The 22491-nt window shown below is 38.4% G+C and overlaps 1 protein-coding gene across 2 annotated transcripts in view; it reads right to left on the bottom strand.

The window, feature by feature from the left end:
- Cpsf160 (cleavage and polyadenylation specificity factor subunit 1) overlaps nt 1-22491 on the bottom strand; it is a 277975-nt gene that overhangs the window by 12284 nt on the left and 243200 nt on the right. For both annotated transcript variants that reach the window (XM_067151119.2, XM_067151118.2), the window contains exon 24: nt 9721-9850. In XM_067151119.2, the coding sequence (XP_067007220.1) occupies nt 9721-9850 (130 nt within the window). The remainder of the gene's footprint in view (nt 1-9720; nt 9851-22491) is intronic.

The following is a 22491-nucleotide window of genomic DNA, read 5'->3' on the forward strand; positions in this document are numbered from 1 at the left end:
TGCAACTCCTATCTGAGTAAACATACAGTATTCTTAAGCAGTTTACATTTTCACACTTGCAAAGCTTTGTGAATTCATTTCATATGACTTAGTAGCCCAATCTTGGCATGAAACATACGGCCACACAGATCACTTGGAATGGGTGGAGGAGAGCGCGGAGCTTGATGGAGCTTCCGTGCTTATTGTTTATCCTGTTCACATTGTCATCGTTCCTCTTCAAACACCGTAACTAATGTAGAAACAGAGTGGCACCAAAGTGTATGATTCTCAGCAAGCGCTTCCCAAGATTGAGTGTTAATTCCAGCTCTTTTTATAGTATTCTTTAGCTGATTCTTAAAAAAAAAAAAAAAGCCTCAAAGGGGCTCCATGAAGTCTTGTGCCAAAGCAGAGTTCACCATACAGGAATTGACGAGGAAGCCTGGTTTCACTCGTGCAATGGATGTGTCCTATCCATCTGAGACAGTGGCCAACATTGGTAGTTAGCCTGAATGCTTAGAACTTGTGATTTCTCAAGAACTCCAAGGTTGGTGACACGGTCCTCCCATACGATGTTCAAGATGGATCAGTTTTTGCAGATGGAAGCGCTCTAGCTTTTTGATATCCTAACAGTAGACGGTCCAAGTGTCACAACTATAAAGTAGTGTTGATAAGACAACAACGGTAGTAAACCATGATCTTGGTATGCAATGTAAGGTCCTTGTTCATGAAGACATGATGGGATAAACGTCCAAATGCAGTGGGCAGCACCAGTTCTCCTATCCACAGCTTGTGAGCAGTTAGCATTGGTTGAGAGGAAACTTCCTAGGTATAAAAAGTGGTCGATCTGATCCAGTGGAATATCCGCAATAGAGATATTGAAAGCTGGGAGGTTCGACCCAGGTGCACGTTGTGAGAGTACTTTGGTTTTCTGAACATTAATAGAGATGAAAATGATTGTAAGCACTCTTGAAACAACTGATTGACTGTTGTAGCTCCTCAGGTGTGAAAGCAGGAGTGGTAGCGTCATATGCATGTTGCAAATCCGTAACAAAGGAAATCTCAGTAAGCTTTGGGAGCGAAGTCTAGTCACAATGAACAGTCCTCCATCAAAGCGACATAAGCTACATAAGGTCATATGCTTGGGTTGTTTGAAGAACTTTAACCCGTCTTCATTTCTTGATGCAAAACACAGTCCTCCACATATTTCTTCCAATTCAAAACCTTCCTTGGCATTCTTATGATACTGTCTATGACAAAAGTGAACCACACTGGAGAAACACACTTTCTTGCTGAACCCCTATAGCTGTTACAAATCAGTTTCCTTGTTTTCTTCACTGCCTAGCAAAGAAATTGAAGCACCCAGAAGGGGAGAGGGAAACAAATCGTAACTTCACATGTTGAGAGGGTATGTGATGAATCCACTTATCAGTATACCGAGCTCGATAGCTGCAGTCGCTTAAATGCGGCCAGTATCCAGTAATCGGGAGATAGTGGGTTCGAGCCCCACTGTCGGCAGCCCTGAAGATGGTTTTCCGTGGTTTCCCATTTTCACACCAGGTAAATGCCGGGGCTGTACCTTAATTAAGGCCACGGCCGCTTCCTTCCACTTCCTAGTCCTTTCCTATCCCACCGTCGCCAAAGACCTATCTGTGTCGGTGCGACGTAAAACAAATAGCACAAAAAAAAAAAAAAAAAACTTATCAGTATGATGTTGCAACCCCTCTGGTCTGGATGCAGACACTGATTCGGTTGGGAAGGGTGTCATGAAACCACTGTAGCTTCTTCTGAGGCAAGCTGGCACACAACTATTGTAACTGGTCCTTGCTGTCCTGGATACCGGCACTAGGACGGAGTAGATGTCCAAGCCGGTCCCACACATTCTATCGGAGACAAATCTGGGGATCTTGTTTGAATTCTACTCTGTACAGTGTCTGACAGTTCTATTCTGTTTAACCCATTGAGCAGTACTGCCGTCTATTTACGGCAGTGTTGCGCGTGGCCTACAGGAGTACTGCCGTCTATTTACGTCCTCGTCTATTCATGTTTCATGTTGAATGTTTGAAATTGTTTTCTGACATCGTACTGGTGGGTTTCTAGAACAATTTTGGGGATGTTTGACATGTTCAGCGAATTTTATTCCATGTTTTGTTACATCTCGCATGTTCTGCGATGAAGTTCTGTCGCCGCGTCTGTAGTCACGTAACCTAACTTCTTACGAGATTTTGCTACGAATTACGACAACACGCGGGAACTGTTTTCTATTGTTGTTGCCTGTGAGTGCATAGTACATCTATTCCTTGACAATACACATAATTTTTCTTTTCCTTCATCTCTGGTTTCCGTAGAAACAAACGCTCTCTGATTGTAAATAAATAAACGTGCTAATGGCGGGATCAAGTCAAGGATGCGGACTTGCTCCGCAAGATATAAGTAATATTTTGACTAACGAGGAGTCTCATGATGAAATTGATATTTATGCTGATGGTGATTATATTGTAATATATAAGTAATAATACTAATAACGTAAATGTTTCCACCTTTTCAATACAATATATTCACAAAATTACAAAATTATACGGTACGGTAATTTTGTGAATATATTGTATTGAAAAGGTGGAAACATTTACGTTATTATTATTATTACTTATATATTATTCTCAGTTCAATACGGACCAAAAACATGAAATTCATAACCATCAATGATTATACTGTGTCCAATGAGAGTGAAATAGGTAATTCCTCGGAAGACGACAACACGGAAACTGAGGACGAAGTGCAACCCGCTGTCGCAAAGAAGGCTAAGCTGTCAGCTGTTCAAGCCAAAAAAAGAAAGTGGAATTGTGTAGGTAGGTTTCTTCCTACGCTATCTGCTCATTTTGATGCTTCAAATTCAGGTGTTAGTGATAATCTTCGTGTGAATGATAATGACAATGAGTCAAGACTTGAAGTGTCGATTTTCAAAGAAGTTGTAGATCGCAATATTATGAACTTGATAGTGTCAGAAATGAACAAGTACTACTTATTTGTTACGGAAAATACGGACGTAAAGGAAAAGTCGAAGTTACATAAGTGGCAAGGCATAACCATGGAGAATCTTTATGTTTTCCTGGCAACTGTTTTGTTGATGGGCCATGTGAAGAAAAACAGGATGAAAGACTATTGGTCAACAAATAAATTGATCGAAACTCCGATGTTCGGTAAAGTGATCTCTCTTGACAATTTTTCCCTCATTCTAAGACTGCTTCACTTTTCAGACAACAATCTACAACCCCCAGGTGACAGACTTTACAAAATTAGGCCTATAATAAACTATTTCCGAGATAAATTCCGATCTATACTCTATCCTTTCCAAAATATCTGTATTGATGAGAGCCTTGTTGCATGGAAAGGTCGCCTAAAATGGAAACAATACATTCCATCAAAGCGACACAGGTTTGGTATAAAGGTGTTCATACTTTGCGACTGTGAAACTGGGTTTATCCTTGACTTTATTGTTTATACTGGGAAAGATACGGAAGTTGAACAAGATGAAAAACTCGGAGTGTCTGGGTCAGTTGTCAAAACTCTGACAGCACCTTACATTGGCAAAGGTCACAACCTGTATGTCGACAACTGGTACACAAAACCAGATCTTTTTGAGTACTTACACAAGGAAAATACTGGAGCTTGTGGCACAGTCAGAAAAAACAGAAAAGGGATGCCAGACTTCCCGAAGAAAATTCAAAGGGGAGAATGTATTTCATGGCACACCAATGATATGCTGGCGCAAAGATGGCATGAGAAAAGGGATGTTACCATGCTAACCAGCATACACGAGAACGTGATGGTAGAAACAGGTAAAACAGATCACGCCACAGGGCAGAATAAAAAGAAACCCTTGAGTGTACTGGATCATAATGAGAACATGGGTCCAATTGACAAAGCTGATATGCAAGTAAGCTTCACTGCAAATGTCAGGAAAACACTGAAATGGTATGTGAAGTTGTTTTTTTACCTGATAGACATTTCAGTGCTGAACTCTTACATTATTTACAAGGTGAAGACTGGAAAAAGTCCACAACTACTTGACTTCCGTCTCTGCCTTATAGATCAGCTACTAGAGAATTTGCAGTGGAGGGGAAACCAACAAAAGGAGGTCGACCACCTTCAGGAGGAGACTGCTTGAGACTTTCTGGACGTCATTTTCCTAAACCAGTACCCCCAACGCAATCAAAGCAGAAACCACAACGGCGGTGTTTTGTGTGTCAGCACACGAAGAAGAGACCACTCAAAAGAACAGACACTAAGTGGATGTGTGTTGAGTGTGATAGACCCCTGTGTGTACACCCCTGTTTTGAAGAGTACCATACCCTAAAGACATTTTGATGGGTGAAACTGTCAAGTCAGTGTGTTGCAAAGGCTACAAAAGTGGTCACCTATAGAGAGGAATTATGTTTTTGTTAATTTTATTGTTCTTTTCAATATTTTGAGAAAATATTATCTACGCCACTGAATTAAATTAAATTGAAGGTATCCGTTATGTACCATAAGTTTGAATTATGTAATTTTATTAATAGAGAAAAGTTAGAATCAAAATAACTTAAAATCAACAATTCAGAATTTTCAAGAAAAAACTCACTCCTGGTGGTCTGTAAGTGTCACCAAAAACTCACTGATCAAAAGGTTAATCAGACTGGTATCTACCGTATTTACGCAAATAATCCCCACAAATTTTTTAAAAAATTGAGGCACGATATTGGGGTGCAGGTTTTATTTGGGTCCAGATTAGCGAGCTTTCGATGTTGGATGTACAGTTAAGCTTTGTAAAAACGCAGATGGAAGAAAACTGCCTTCATATGTCATTTAACCCTTTGAGCGCCGGGTGCTAGTACGGCATTCCTACCGCTGAGCGCCAAGACCGGTTTCCGTTTTTTGCAAGCTTTTGTTTGATCATTCACAGTTCAGCTGTTATTGTAGGTAGAAACTTGAAATTTTTGTTACCTTTTTACTAATATGATTTGCCTATACGAATAAAGCCTTATTCAGTTCGTTTATGACCATTAGTAAACATTTGGCAGCCAAAACCCAAAAATATTAATTAAAAATAAAATAAAACAAAAATTTAGCAATAAAATTAAGTAGAACAAAAAATATTTTATACATCGCGCACATATTCATTGAATAGTACAAATTATTACGAAGCTGTATTGGAAATGTCATTCATTTCAAACCTAAAATAAATCTGTAGTAAAAATAATTAATTTACCTATCCAAATGAGCAAAAAGTACCAAGCTTAATTACATTCATTTGGTTTATATGTCAATACTTACGAAATATGGTACAAACTTCTTTTACATAACACTTACATAACATACTACAAATAATAATAATAAACAATTCAGTACAAGTTTATTTTTCAAGACCTCTCAAATACACTTATGTTTTGTCAAGCACAATGGATGGACGGCTTTCTTGCAAATATACTTAGTCTTTTACCTCTTTCCTCCTTGACTGGCATGATTTGCACTACAGGCGGCACAATTCCTTTGTTTCTTTTCCGGTAGTAGTTCAAGCAGATCACCACCACCAGCAGGAGCTCCTTGTGCCTGAATGGGAGATGGGTCACACAACCACTCGGCAGAGAGTTCTTGGATGATTGATATAGTGAAATCCAGTCTTGACTTAGGTTTATCAGTATTTAGGATATATAATATATACAAATTGACAATATTCCTCAAGGAAATATTGAACGTAACTTTTTTCCAATATTTCACACACCTTCATTCATCCAAGTAGCAGTACATCATCTGATCAGCCTTATCCACTCCTCCCATGAAGTCATTATAATGTCTAATAATTTTCGGTTTATCAGTAATAAAGAGTTTATTGCCCTTTTTTCTTCGATCACAGTACACTTTCAGCTGAGGAATTAGTCGATAGCAACAGAACTGGTTTCTTCTGCTTTGCTTTTTGCCTGTGGCCTAACATTAGCAATTGTCCTTTGCGATAGTACGTTCTCTGGCCTACAAGGAAATTTCCTTTCATTTGTGCAGGAATGCCTTTTCTAATACTGCGCAATGTCTCCGTCAGGTGTGTAAGCTTAGAATTCAACTCCTTAGCCAAGGCAATTGAGGTGAAAAAATTGTCAACAAAAACGTGAAAACCTTTGTTTAGGTAGTTACCCATTTCAAGCAATTTCATTCGAACTTGGTGTGCAGGCCCTTTTCTCTGTTGGCAGTCTCATCATTATGCTTCGCACCTCTATAGATAAAAATCCCAAACACTAATGTGTGACTGCATCACACAGCATCCAGAGCTTGATGCCCCACTTATGGTGGTGCTTATTGGGTAAGTATTGAATGAGCTGTGTATGGTTTTTTGTGCCTATAAGACTCTCGTCGATTGAAAGCTGTTCATTTGGAGAATAATACTGCCTGAAAACTGGATTAGCATGCCCAACTAAAAAATTGAACCGAGCACATGGATCATAGCCTGCCTGTCCTGGCTTTGGCAGTGTTCTACTCTCTACTAAATGAAAAAACTTGAGAATGCTTTCAAATCGGTTTCTTGCAAACATCTTACCAAACCATGGAAAATGTTGTGAACCTAATGTCGAGCAGAATCCCGAAATAGTAGGCTTTTTATTTCGGCCCATGTTCAGCAGGACAGCAATAAATGCTTTGATTTCAACGAAACTTATGGGCTTCCATTTCCTATTCCTACTATGAGCACATAATCTGTTACGATTTACATCAATAAAGTGCCTTGCATAACTATTTGTATGCACAACAATGGAATCTAAAAGTGTCATAGAGAAGAAAAGGCTGAAATACGATATAGGAGGCGAGTTCCTAGTGGGCCATCGCTTAGGCCCTGGTGTTTCGTTGAAAGTGAATGGATGATTGTATTCAGGATCACTGTTTTCTGTAACTTCTACCCAACCGTCTGTATCATGTTCTGAGTTACTATCTGATGAACTGTCACTGCTTACCTCGTGATCATTGCCATTATGAGGTGGGCAGCCGTGGGGTCTAGGACCAACCTGTTGTTGATGTGTAGCCCTCATCTGTGGTGCAGACGCATCATCTTCTGATGAAGACAAAACTGATCTGTTTATTGCATGGGAAGAATTCAATGACAGACCAGAAGTACTTGGTAAACTGGGATCAAAATCTGGATTGGCATCTGTATTGTCAATATCACTATCACTACTTTCCGTAGAAACGATATCACAAAACTCGCTGTCACTGAAAAAGTCTTCTTCTCCATCTTCTTCAATCATATTACGAATAGTGTTCTCACTCACAGGAGATTGGCTTATTTTCAGAGCAATAAGTGAACAAGTAAATGACTGAGAGCAACTATAATCGACACATAGCGGACGTGCGCACCGAGACTGCTAGTGTTGTTGCCGCGCCAAGTAAAGCACACCATTAATGTGCCTGTTGACGGGACTAATGTACTGAAACAATGGCATTGAAAATAAAAGGGGCTGTTTATTGCAAACGTAGTAAATCTTTAACTAACTATATTGGGAAATTCTGAATGGGAATGACCATTACTTTTAATAATAAAAAATAAATACTGAACGTCCTTTTGAAAAGACGTTGGCATTTTTTCAGATGAAAACAGACGGGCTTTCAAAAGGACGTTGGCGCTCAGAGGGTTAAACGGGGGGGCCTAGACCTGGGGGTATGTAGTATTTTTAATATTTTGAAATAATAATGGCGACTGATAGTCCGCGGTAGAATAACACCCACAGTATCCTGAGCCTGTTGGTGGGGGGCGGTACTACCACTTCTACGTAATACCGACTTTTAAATCATTTTCTTGAAAGAAAAACACCTGACTACATCAGATTTTTGCCTTTTCCTAAGAGCTAATTAAATTTTAAAAAAAAGTATTTTACAGAGTAATTTAAATTCAAAATCTCTCGGTGTCATGACAGAATGTGTCTTCTGGAAAGTGCAGGGGTAGCTTTCCGCACTTTCTTTCACTTCGGTGTGTTGACAGTGTGTTTCATAGCTGCTAAGTTTGAGTAAAATAGTAATTCTTTTGTAATCAGTGTTTTAAGGAACGCCACAATATTATGTAACAGACAGTGTGCGGAGAAACGGAATCCGCGAACAATGGCGATGCCGACAGTTGGCGAAAAAGTGTGGCTCATAATGAAAATCAATTCGTACACAATGAACAAGACTGTCAATGCCAATGAAACTGCATTTTTTTTTAATGCCTAGGCAAAACAGATGTTTTTAAAGGAGATGGGGTCACTGTACTGTGTTGCAATACAGACGGAAGCCAAAGACTTCCTCCCCTCGTCATAGGAAAGCTCGATAAGCCATGATGTTTTAAGGGCATCGGGTACTGTACTTTCTGTGCAAGTACAAGGCATCTGAAAATGCAAACAGTAAAGCAATCCAAAAAATAAAGCACTTGCACAGGGAAGCCAGCATAATTTGTCCTCGTTTTTGAATCGTATTCCCTTTTTTTCTTTCGTTGCGTGAGGTTATGTTTGCCACTGAGTTATCCAAGTGCATTATTTGAATACTGTAAATGCACCTTGTTGGATACATTTTGGAAAATTGTTTTTCCATGGCATTTGAAAGGTTTAAACTGTGGATCAATGTTAGTTGCATGCAGTAACGGGTCTTGAATATTTTGTGATGCGGCAAGAGTTGGCATTTCTGAAGCACGAGTTGGCAGTTAATTCAAAATCATGTAATTTGAAGTCAGATTGTTGTGTCAACAAAGAGTTTGATCAACGAGGTTGTTACTGTATCGCAAAAGTAACATCACTGTTCACCGGTGTGTCTGTTTCAAGTGTTTACATTTCACAAAAAGAATTATCCATCACCAGTCGTGTTAGTATCCAAGTAAAAAAAGACTGTGTGAAAAGTGCTTTAGACGTGGAGTGTGACGAATTTGTACGCAATTTACGAGAGGATTCTAGTGATGCAAGAGACTACGAATCTTCCGATCTACAGGGAACTGAGCCTACTGCGAAATACCAAGGCCTACTTGCTAATTTTCATGGCAAATATATTTTATGGCAGTGATAATGTATTTTTATCATCTCAAATATGTTCAGGCAAGGCAGCTATATCTGTAAATTTACATGTTCGTATTTGCGTAAAGATCACGTAGACCTCATGGAGTGATATGAAATGTTTGTTTATACCTACTTTACTCCTTCAATGGGAGGAATTTTCGTTCATTTGATTTTTTCAAAATGATCCTTCGTAAAATTAGGGCGCAGGGATTATTTATGTGAATACGGTATTCTTTTCTTAAAACCAACTGCCATATCTCCCCCAAATTTTCAGTTTTCTATCACTTGTCTAGGAGTAAATATTGCAACTACTGTTGATATCCATCTAAATCTCAGGTGTTCCTCTCATAGATAGGTTTTTACTTTGTTTTTGATTATTTGCAAAATTATTTTTTCATAGATCTCTTGAATATTGTCGTTTATAGTGTCTACACTGTGCCTTGCTTCTTTTCTTAGAGATTGGAATAAACATTGCCTTTGCCTCCTAAAGTCCACGTTGCGAGGTAGGGCAATGCCATGAAGTACAGAACTGTTTGTAGCGGTGAAAGCAAGTGGGGACTAGGCCTATGTGGGCTTCAAGCCAGCAGTTGTGAAGGCCCAACAGGAATCTTTAAAAGTGATAGTTAACAATGCTTTGAGAATAATGCCAAGTTAAGCCTAGCAGACCAGTAGTGATACTATTTTCTCCAGAAACAGCAGTTAAACTCACCTGAAGGCCTTTGGATTGAGCCCAGCGGTATGACACAAATGACTGACTAGAACATTCTGCAACATCAGCAGGCGGCGATAAGTCTTCTCAGGAACAGGAAGAACATATCCCAGACCACCATCCAGCGTAGCTGATCGAATAAAGAAACAACATTATTACTGGAGAAGAATAAATAAGAACATATCGGCTCCTGGGGTGATTTATAAATTTACATAAGGTTGCAGTGAATGTGTTAATCTCTTCATGGTAGTCTGTTACTTTTAATAACTTTTTCTTTTCTCTTCTTTCTATTAGTTAGAAGGTAGTAGATGGTACATTTAACATTACAAATTAATGTTTTATACATACATGTGAAAAATGAATGAGGACGCGCATATGTGTCATCAGCACTGAGTGTAGTATCCTAGGTCGTTGGCACTGAATCACAATATAGTATCCTAGGTGCCGGTAAATGCAGATGTATCATCGCCATAAGACCTATATGTGTCGGTGCGACGTAAAGCCATTAGGCAAAAAGAAAAAAGAAAAAAAGAAACTGAAACAAATGATGATGTACTGTTATGTAATAATCGTTGCAGTAGTGAATATTACTATAGTCGTTCGCATCATGTATAGCACCAGTGGTAAATCTTAAAGCAAAGGTCTAAGCAAAGTGCAGGATTTTCAGGGAACTGAGCACAATAATATATGGAGTAAGTTCTTTTGCCCTTCTCGTGGCGCAATTTACATCACTTTCTCGTTGATTTGCCTTTTACACTATATTTACTTTTTGTGTTGGAATTTGAAGGACCAGAGGAACTGACATTTCCACTTTCATCCATTATTACACCATATTTGAAAGCAACAGATCACAAACCTACAACCCAAACACGTAACTAGAACGTCAATCCGCGTGCCATTAGAGGAAAGCAAAGACCAATCACAGTGCCAACCACCAACGACAAGCAAAAATGGATCGTATACAATGATGCACATGTGAGTCAATGGCATGTAGCATGAGAACAATATGACACTCATGCATGTCAGGCAGCAGCCAACGTGTTAATTGAATATATCCAACAAAAAGAGTAGTTTTTAAGGAAGTTTCTTCACTGAACAAAGGTCTTACTCAAAAGGATGATGAGTTAACTAAAGCGAATGCTAGGAAAGCAGTAATTTACGAGGTTACTACTCCTCAAGGGTATCACAAACTTCTTTTACAATTTGTTTTACGTCGCACCGACACAGATAGGTCTTATGGCAACGATGGGATAAGAAAGGGCTAGGAGTGGGAAGGAAGCAGCTGTGGCCTTAATTTGCCTGGTGTGAAAATGGAAAATCATGGAAAACCGTCTTTAGGGCTGCTGATAGTATGGTTCGAGGTATCAGAAGCTAATGTAGAAACTTTTTATACTAACTATAGACTAACATTTACAGAAAGTACTGTACAAATACAGTGAAACCTCGTTAGTGCATTCCTCATTAACACATTTTCTCACTTAGCATGTTGTAAATTCTAAGTCCTGATTCTCATCGTATTAAATCTATATAAAAGTACCTCACTTATTGCATCACAAATTTTCACTATTACCACTTAGTACGATCAAATTTATCCTAGCCCTGAAAATTTTATTATACTGTATTTACCATCCACTGTGAAAGAAACACGATTTCCAACTTGGGTAAGACCCGTTGCCACAGCTGCATGATTATAGGAAACGGCCTTCCTGAATTTCACAAGATAAGTTGCATTTTCGGGGATCAAGGCATCAGCCTCAGGAATGTTTAGTTTTGTTTGCTGGTTAGCAGCAAGATTGCTGAATATCAGAGTGACCCTGTTTATGCTTGTATTTCGCATTCCATTCAGAAGGTAGAAATTTGTGTTGAGTGGTACAGTGAAGTGTAGCGAATATTTATCGCGTGATATGGTAGCCTGTATCTGGATTAGAAATATAATCATGTAAAACTGATTAGCGTGGTCCAAATATGTCTTGCAATAGCTTAGTTATGGATACAGAAAATGCTGTGGAATTCCTTAATAATGAAGACAAAATTAAAATCTGTCAGAAAGTGGACTGGCATAAGCGCGCAGAGGTCGCAAATGTCGAAACTCGCACCTTCAAGTTTCGACTCGATCACTCAAGTTGGTTACAGTTTTGTTCGATTCAAAATGGCGGCCAAAGTCATTCCTGGCAGTTGTACATGGTCGATTGTAACCTCCAATTTATTGTCTAAGAGTGTTTTTTTCTTTTTTTAGACTTTGTTTTACGTCGCACCGACAGCGGGATAGGAATAGCCTAGGAGTGGGAAGGAAGCGGACGTGGCCTTAGTTTAGGTACAGCCCCAGCATTTGCCTGATGTGAAAATGGGATACCATAGAAAACCACTATCTCCCAGATGCAAGCTCTCAGCTGCACGCCCCTAACTGCACGGCCAACTCGCCCGGTGTCTAAGAGTGTGACCAGAAAATAATGTTTAACAAAAGTTCTATGAACATCTGTGTTAGAAAGAGTGCGATTCATACAGATGGCGCATAGTTTAGTTCACTTGTGAAGTCGCTCTGCTTAACACCAGTCGTATTCTCAAGTAAACTATGAATTAGTTATTGCAAGTGATAGTAACTGTTGAGTAAGTGTTAACAAGCAACCTTGGCTGCAGGCAGGGACACCATCCACAAGGAACAACTGGACGCTCTGTACTCGGACTTCTGTGAATTTCAGGCATCTGTAAGTGCTGAGCTTCAATCCATCAAGCAAGAACTCTCAGCACTTCAGCTGAGACCTAACAAGCAAGACGATATACTGGATGCTCAAGAGCAATACTCCAGGAGGAATTGTCTTCTTCTTCACGGTGTTAGTCAGTGTCCTACTGAGGATACAGCTGTACAGGTTCTAAACACCGTGAAGGAGAAAATGAACATAAAACTGACAATGGCCAGCATTGACAGGTGTCACAGACTTGGAGGTCGTAGGAGGACAGTGGCAGATCCAATGGCTAATGGGAAAAGATCCATTATAGTAAAATTTGTTCGGTACCATGAGCGTGAAGCAGTGTGGCATGCTAAATGGGCTCTAAAGGGTACTCAACTGTTAATAACAGAGTCTCTTACTCAGACGAGGAAGGAGATGCTACACAAAGCCAGAGAATGTGTGGGCAGGCAAGCTTCGTCACAAGATGGTTATGTCATTTTAATGGACAGTGGCGGCAAAAAATATTTTGTAAATACCATACTGTTAACGAAACTGAGATGAAGCGTGAAATACTCTCGACCAAGTCCAATGCCAATAGAGTTGATGATCTCCCTATCATCATCATTAAACGTATTCTAGATATTATTTGCCTAATAATTACTCACATATATAATTCTGCCTCAGTACTGGAACATGTCCAAGGATATGGAAAAATGCAATCATAAATCCGGTACCGACTAGTTCAGCAGGAGTATGAGGTGAGATGAACTGATTAGTCCACAATGACTGTATTATATTGTAGCAATCCTAAGATAAGTTTATATTATAGTGTGTGTTCCTTAATTCAGTTAATTTTTATGTTGTGTGTGTTTGAGTGCAAGTGCAAGTTGGCGATACATCTATAGAGATACGAAGGTAAGAAGCATGCTTTCTCTCCTGGCTAATGCCTTTATTACAGAGTACCGTTACACCTCCCCCTAAGTGCGGCAATGACCTTCAGCTAGATTGCGGGCTTGTTCCTTCCCCTTCCCCACCCTCCCAGGACTTGCTCCCTTTCCACCCATCGCTTTGTAACACGCTAGAGAATTTATTTATGACTAAATCCCATTTTTGAACTGCATTCATACAAATTCACAGCCTGTCTCAGCCCATATTGACAAGCTTAGAGCTCTACTTCAAGACAGCAACGTGCATATTGCTGGAGTAAGTGAAACTTCATTAAGGAAGTCCATTCCTATTAGCATGGTTGATATAAAAGGATATAGTCTACACAGGCATGACAGAGTTGACAGGAGAGGAGGAGGAGTAACTTTATACTGTAGAGACGATATCAGTTGTAAATTAGTTTACACATGTGGCCACTCCGCTGAGCCGAGACCTGAGTTCATGTTCGTCGAGGCAAATATTTCCCCAGTAAAGGTATTAATTGGTGCTGTCTACAGGCCCCCTAGAGCAGGGCATATGACTGACTTTGAAGACATTCTAGATGGACTATTAGCAACTTATGAACACGTATTAATAGGGGTTAAACCATATGTTAAACCATATTAATATTCAGGGACTTCTATACTGGCATATTACAATAGACAAGTGAAACGAAGCAACTACTAAACATATTTCAGACGTGTAACATGATAGTATTGCCACTACAACTGACTAATCACACTATTAGAGCCAACTCATCATCTCACACTCTTCTTGATTTAATGGTTACGAATAATCCTCATAAAATTTTGTCTTATTGTCAGATTCCTGTTCCATGCATTTCTAAGCATGACTTGATATACCGGTCATACTCTCTTGAAGTACCAAAATATAAAATGAAATATATGAATTACAGGGACATTAAACATATAAAAATGCATGACTTTAGACTGGATACTTCAAATTCTCTTTGGGAGGATATACAGGTAATTAATATAAATGATATTGATATGAAACTACAAAAGTTCAATTCCCTCTTACTTGGTCTCCTCGATAAGCATGCTCCGAAACGTAGAGTTAAAGTATCTAGACCTCCCTCCCCATGGCTAACAGATGATGTTAAACGCATGATGTTCCATCGAGATTCATTACATCGGCTGTATAGACAAACCAGCTCTCTTGATGTACTTGAACAGTATCGGTCTCTGTGCTAAAGTAGTGATCCGAAATAAGAAATTCTTTCACTACCAACAGCTAGCCAATAATAATATGAATGTATGAAGCACATGGCGAGAGCTCCACTCCATGGGAATAGGAAAACTTGAACCTAACCATTGTAACCCAATATATCACTTGACGACTTAAATAAACACTTCTCTGATGTTAAAATTAAGCACCAACCACAGATTATAACTTGTACAATTAATAAATTACTGACTAAACCGCCACCAAATAGACCAATGTTCAAATTCCATACTGTTAACGAAACTGAGATGAAGCGTGAAATACTCTTGACCAGGTCCAATGCCAATGGAGTTGATGATCTCCCTATCATCATCATTAAACGTATTCTAGATATTATTTGCCTAGTAATTACTCACATATATAATTCTGCCTCAGTACTGGAACATATCCAAGGATATGGAAAAATGCAATCATAAATCCGGTACCAAAAAAGTCTCCAGCTGTTTCTCTATCAGACTATCGACCAGTGTGTATACTTTCATCTCTCTCCAAACCTCTTGAACATATAATCCATCGGCAACTAACAGAGTATCTTAACAAATATTCCTTGTTTGACCCATTACAGTCAGGCTTTAAAAAGGGACACACCAGGACCACTTCTCTATTGAAGGTTACAGATGACCTTATATACACAATGAGTGAACAGAAGGTCACATTACTTACTCTTCTTGATTTTAGTAGTGCATTTGACACAGTAAACATAGACATACTGCTGGCCAAATTAAAATCCCCTCATCTAAACCAGACTGCTTTACAACTCTTTAGCTCTTACCTCACAAACCGCAGACGAGTTGTTATAAATAACAAGACTTCTCAATGAGCAATGAAACGCACAGGAGTACCCCAAGGTTCTCTACTTGGACCATTGCTTTTTATACTGTACATAAACTACACAGCAACTTGATTGAAATATTGCAATTATCATATATATGCAGATGACCTCCAAATATATTATCACACAAAACTGGAAGATATTTGTATAGCAACTGATAGAATGAATGTTGGCTTACAAAATATATCATCACATGCTTGTGAAAACTCTATATTAAAAAATCCCTCCAAGACAAAAGCTATTATATTTGGACATTCAAAATTAATAAACATGACAAAGACCTTAGACATCCCTTCACTTACTCTATCTGGTACCAAAATTCTGTATAAAAGTTTGGTAAATAATCTAAGTGTTGTTATAAATGAAAACCTAAATTGGAATGAACATGTCACACATATTTGTAACAGAGTATATGCCTCACTCCATCCTCTGAAATACCACCATAACATTTTACCGTTAAATATGAAAATCAGGCTTATAAAAACAGGCTTATAACATCTATTATTGTAATACTGTATTCATAGATGCTACGAAGGAACAAATTAGAAAGCTACAAAGGACTGTGAATTCCTGCATCAGATTTATATTTTCATTACGTTACGACACTCGTGTCACACCTTATTGCAAGCAACTTTCCCTCCTGAAATTTGAAGAACTTAGAAATCTTCATGTAGCCATGTTAGTGTTCAGACTGCTAACTGAGAGAACTCCCCATTATCTGTGATCAAACTTTACATACCTTTCATTTATTCACCAGCATAGTACACGCTTTGTTACTACACTTGCCATTCTCTTTAACAGGTCATCTGCCTATAATCGATCATTTATTGCGACGGGAACTAGATTATGGAACTCTGTTCCAAATAACATCCGCAGCAGTAACTTACTTGAGTCTTTCGAGTCTTCCTATAGAAAGTACCCCTTAGATGCATAAACCAACAGAGAGAGCTATTTGCTTTACGTCGCACCGACACAGATAGGTCTTATGGCGACGATGGGGCAGGAAAGGACTAGGACTGGGAAGGAAGTGGCCGTGGCCTTAGTTAAGGTACAGCCCCAGTATTTGCCTGGTGTGAAAATGGGAAACCACGGAAAACCATCTTCAGGGCTGCCAACAGTGGGGTTTGAACCCACCATCTCCCGAATACTGGATACTGGCCGTACTTAAGTGACTGCAGCGAGAGAGAGAGAGAGAGAGAGAAAGGGAATATAATTTAGTTAATTTTCTTTAAATTAATTTAACCTTATTTTTTATTAAATTTCATTCAGTAGTTTGACAAATGATGTGTACATGTTGGTATAATTATTACGTTGAATTTATTTTGAATTTATGTTGCAAATTAGTTTATTTTAAAATATTTAATATTCTCCACAATTTTACTGTACTATGATGTGGTGAAGTATAAGAGAGGACCATAAGTCCGAACTTCGCCACTACTAAAGATAAATAAATAAATAAATAAATAAATAAATAAAAAAATTAATCTGCATTAATACTTCAATATTTTTGGTTGGTCCCTATGCACAAGTTTTCGTATTTGTTGTCTTGTTATTTTATAATCTCTACCGGAAAAGATTTTCATATTATTTGTTCTCTCCTGTTTTTCACACCTTTTAATACTTTCCTGTCATCCCTAGAAATCGTGGACAGGCCTATAGTTTTCACTGTACTCAAGGATACATGACGTAAAATGACCTCGTGTTGAAAAAATCGTATCTAGTGTTTTCATAACCCTGTTGAATAGTTTGTATCTGTATATTCATTAGTATGCTTTCTCGCTTAACATGTTCTTTTACCTTGTCCCCTGCAGAAACGTCTTAACGAGGTTTCACTGTATATACATAATTAAACTGGTGACCAGGCTGTAATATAATGATTATCAAACACATCCTGTCCAGTGGCGAGCAACATCAACTGGCACAGAGTAAGCAGCCATCAAATCTTTAAGTATTCACAGGGTAGGAGAAAGTGTACAATGATACTGATGATCTATAGTCTGTTCCACACCACATTCATATTCAGCAGGTGCTGTTGAAAGAAAAATGACATTTTTTCATAGCAGCTTTGGATTAAACAATGCCTTTGTGAAGACTACTGAGTGTATGCCATGCAGGCTGTCTCATTACACACAATAACTAGGTATGTAGATGGTCTCATCTAGTGATGCTGTGAGCAGTTTCTCCTCATCTCTACTATGGAGATCTTATGCTAACAGACCGTGACCATTCCACTCATGAAACTTCTCCTTAACTTAAGGCATGGACAAGACTGGTAATCATGCAGTGAGTGTCGTTCAGAAGTCAACTTAAGTCGCTCCTTCAAAGGCGATATCGTGGTGGATATCAGGTGGAGCATCGCCAGCTAGATGGTAGTCTTTCATGAGGAGTTGATTTCAAACACCAAGTTATCAACCAATGTGCCTCCTATAGAAAGGAACTTCTCCATACAATGCATTGATACACTTATTTGGGCACTTCCTGGGCAATGGCAGTATACTGAGCAAACCTTTCACTACAAGAGTATGACCGATGAAACACAAGGTAATAACACAGTTGATACCACACTTTTTCTTTCCTAGTCCTTTACCAAATTATCTGGGGTTTTTAACTAGGATTAAACTCAGTTTTATGGATGGATGCCCTTCCAGACACTAACTCCATGTCCAGGGAGTATTCATTTTTACGTACTTCTGTGGAGGTTAGGTGTATGCTATATGTAAAACATTCTTCCCTATGTATATATTAAAATGATTACAAACTAGAGGAATTCACTGAACATGGCAGAAATCTAAGACTCAGTCAGGAATCGAACCCAGAGCCACTACGATGACCATTCAGCCAAGGAGCTGAATTATGGCTGATAACACAGACATAAGACGAAATTTATTAGGATCAACCTATTCAATACAATTGAGTTTCCAAAGTTAGGACTTACATCCTATTACACTAAAATTTGAAGGGACATGTTCCGCTCTTTATAAGGGCATCATCAGCCTTTTTACACTCATACCTCAAAGATAAAAATCAGGATCCTGATTGTCATGGTAAAAAATATAAAAATGAGAATATAAGATTGGAAATGAGTATTATACAATGTGAGAAATTGTTATGAGTTCTTAAATAATAATTTACAATTGAAACTTCATTTAAAATGTTCGTGAAGAAACGGTTGAAGTTGGTATGATATTACACTAGTAATTTAAAATAATTTATAAAATAGACAAACTAGTCCTTATCCACATAATAACAAGGAGGTCTATGGCTAAAGTTGCCGTATCAAAGTTCGAGTGAAATTCGGCTAAAAGCAACTTGATTTACATGTTGAAGAGAAGGTTAAATGGACCTCAGCAGCTACTTAAGAAGACTTTTTTTTTTTTTTTTTTTTTTTTTTCCCCCTTGTTGAAAACTTGTGATATTAAACTGTAGTATGGCACTGTGTAGATTATGAAGTTGTTGGATACATTAATCCATTTATCTTGTTTGCAGTCTCCATAATTTTGTTGAAGGAGTGATGAAATGTTCACAATTGAATGTTGCCGTGTAGATCTTTGCTAACTGAGTGGTTATTAACTCAGACTGATAGTCAATGGGAACATTCTTACTTGTTGTTGGCTGTAGCTTTAAATATGGACTGACTATTGAAGGATATATGGTGAAGAATCTGTAATGAAAAGAGAATAAAAAGATATGAAGTTTAAAGGGGAAAAAAAAATGGTTGAATTAGGCGAAATGATATGTATTCAATTACTTACGTTCTCGATTTTTGTGGTATGAACTGGTTGTCTGTATTGTCTGTATGGTCTCGGAACGAGTAAGATTTGAATGTCGTGTGTTGTATCTGTGTGGAACTGAGGGAGAGGGGTGTGATGGAGGAAAGGAAAAGGGCAGAGCGTTGAGCTTATGCGCTATTGGCTGTTGAAGATGTGGAATTGACAGAGAGGGGTGTAATGGAGAAGAGGAGATGGGCAGAGGGTTGAGCTTACGCGCTGTTGGTTGTGGAAGATTAGCAGGGGCAGGGACGGAGGGAGTTACCTTTAAGGGGAAGGTGGGATCTTTATTGGAAGTTAGTTTAAGATTTTATAGGATTTTGTTTGAATTTGGATTTAAAGATTGTAATAAATTGGGTAAAGTCTCGTATAAGGGATTTTTTATTTTGACGGGATCATTAAGATTTAGGTCTTTGTTGTAATGTTGATCCAGATATATGTAAATGTTTTCTAATTCGTTCATTAATTTTCCTTTGTCTACTATTTTGATGGATGTAAGGTCCTGTTCGATAGTTGTGAAATGATAACCTGTATCTTTCATATGAGAACTCATGGCTGAAAACTTGTTATGTCTATTGGCATTATAGCGCTCCTGATATCTAGTAAGGAGGCTCAGGGCTGTTTGCCCAATACAGTAAAACCTCGTTAATTCGAAGTCGTTGGGACTCAAAAATCGGACTTCGAATTACGTGATTTCGAATTAACCGCCAATTCGCAATTCAGAAGTACCAACCCTTGCCGCGTTACAAAATATTCTAAGGCCCGTTACTGCATGCAGTTAACCTTGATTCACAGTTTATACCTTTCAAATGCCATGAAAAAAGAACTGTTTCCAAAATGTATCCAAAAAGGTGCATTTACAGTATTCAAATAATGCACTTGCATATCTCACTGGCAAATATAACCTCACGCAACGAAAGAAAGATAAAAAGCACGATTCAGAGACGAGGAGAAATCTATGCTGGCTCCCATGTGCAAGTGCTTTATTCATTGGAGTACTATACTGTATGCATTTTAGATGACTTGTATTTACACAGAAAGTACCCGATGCCCTTAAAATCAAACTTTCCTATGACTCTATCCTTGTACGATTTCCCGCTATGGCACTTCTTTCGTACTTCAGAAATGTAAACACTTGCCGCGTCACAAAGTATTCTAAGACCCATTAATACATGCAATCACCTCGATTCACAGTTTAAACCTTTCCAATGCCATGGAAAAACTATTTCCAAAATGTATCCAACAAGGTGCATTTACAATGTTCAAATAATGCACTTGGATAAATTACTTACGAACATAACCTCACGCAACGAAAGAAGAAAAATCACACAATTCAAAAACGAGGATAAATTATGATGGTTCCCCTGTGCAAATGCATTATTTTTTGGATATCTGTACTGTTTGCATTTTTAGATGCTTTTTACTGGCATGGAAAGTGCCCGACGCCCTTAAAACATTGTAGCTTATCGAACTTTTCTATGACGAGGGGATAAAGTTTTTCGCTTCCATGTGCATTGCAATTGCAACGCACTACAATGACCCCCATCCCCCACCCTTGTACGATTCTCCGGCTGGCACTTTCTCCTTTAAAACCATAAATCTTTTGGGCTCGCATTAAAATAAAGCAATGCAGTTTTGTCGGCAATTAGAGTATTGTTCGATGCCTACGAATTTATTATATGAGCCATGCTCTTTCGTCAACTGTCGGCATCGCCAGCGTTCGCGCATTCTGTTTTCCCGCACACTGCCTGTAGCGTGATATTACGGCGTTGCTTTAAAAGGTTGAATGCAAAAGAATCCCGATTTCATTCAACTTGGCAATCATGAAACGCACCGTAGACCCACCGAAGTGAGTGTAAGTGCGGAAAGCTACCCCTCTACGTTCCGGAACACTCGTTCTATTATGACGCGGATAAATTTCGAGTTGAAATTGCCCTGTAACATACTATTGTTTTAAAATGTAAAGGCAGTTTCGAATTAAAAGTCTGAATTTCGGTAATGGGGCTGACATTGTACTTCGAATTACGAATTATCCGTATTTCGAATTAAACAATTTAAATAACATGCAAAACTGTATCTCATGTTTCCGGGAACGAGAGCTTCTTCAAATTACGTGGGATTTTGAATTAACCGATTTCGAATTATCGAGGTTCTACTGTATATGATTTTTCACACTGCGTGCATTTGAACCTGTATATGCCTGAGTTTGAGTAAATACTATTGTTTAATTGAACGTACTGTGATTAAAAAACAGGCTACGGTTGGTGTTTGTTGTCTTAAAGGCAATGTTAATGTTTTGTTTTTTCAGAGGGTTTGTTACTTGGTAGATGCCTGGATTATTGTAAGTAAAAGTGGCGAATTTAGATTTTTTGGGTTTATCAGGGACGAGGTTTGTTGCTAGTTTATATCTGATTTTATTAATTATTCGGTTGATTATTTCTATTTTGAAACCGTTGAATTTTGCTAAATTTTTTATATAATGAATTTCTGTTTTTAGATTCTTAGGTGATAGTGGGATTTTTAAGACTCTGTAAATTAAACTGTAAAAAGTAGCTTGTTTATGGGAGTTGGGGTGTATTGATGAATTTTTTACTGTTATTGGGGTGTGGGTAGGTTTTCTGTAAATTTGGAAATCAAATGTGTTCTTGTCGCGTGTTATAGTTAAGTCTAAAAAGTTAATGGATCTGTTGACCTCGTCCTCCTTAGTGAACTTGATATTTTGATTGAGGGTGTTTAAAAAATCTAGAATTTCATTGCTATTGTTGAGATTGTTGTTGTTTGAGTCATCAGTCCATAGACTGGTTTGATGCAGCCCTCCATGCCACCCTATCCTGTGCTAACCTTTTCATTTCTACGTAACTATTGCATCCTACATCTGCTCTAATCTGCTTGTCATATTCATACCTTGGTCTACCCCTACCGTTCTTACCACCTACACTTCCTTCAAAAATCAACTGAACAAGTCCTGGGTGTCTTAAGATGTGTCCTATCATTCTATCTCTTCTTCTCGTCAAATTTAGCCAAATCGATCTCCTCTCACCAATTCGATTCAGTATCTCTTCATTCGTGATTCGATCTATCCATCTCACCTTCAGCATTCTTCTGTAACACCACATTTCAAAAGCTTCTATTCTCTTTCTTTCTGAGCTAGTTATCGTCCATGTTTCACTTCCATACAATGCCACGCTCCACACGAAAGTCTTCAAAAACATCTTTCTAATTCCAATATCAATGTTTGAAGTGAGCAAATTTCTTTTCTTAAGAAAGCTCTTCCTTGCTTGTGCTAGTCTGCATTTTATGTCCTCCTTACTTCTGCCATCGTTAGTTATTTTAC

Source organism: Anabrus simplex, chromosome 7 (genome assembly GCF_040414725.1).
Source record: "Anabrus simplex isolate iqAnaSimp1 chromosome 7, ASM4041472v1, whole genome shotgun sequence".
NCBI classification, from domain to species: Eukaryota; Metazoa; Arthropoda; class Insecta; order Orthoptera; family Tettigoniidae; genus Anabrus; species Anabrus simplex.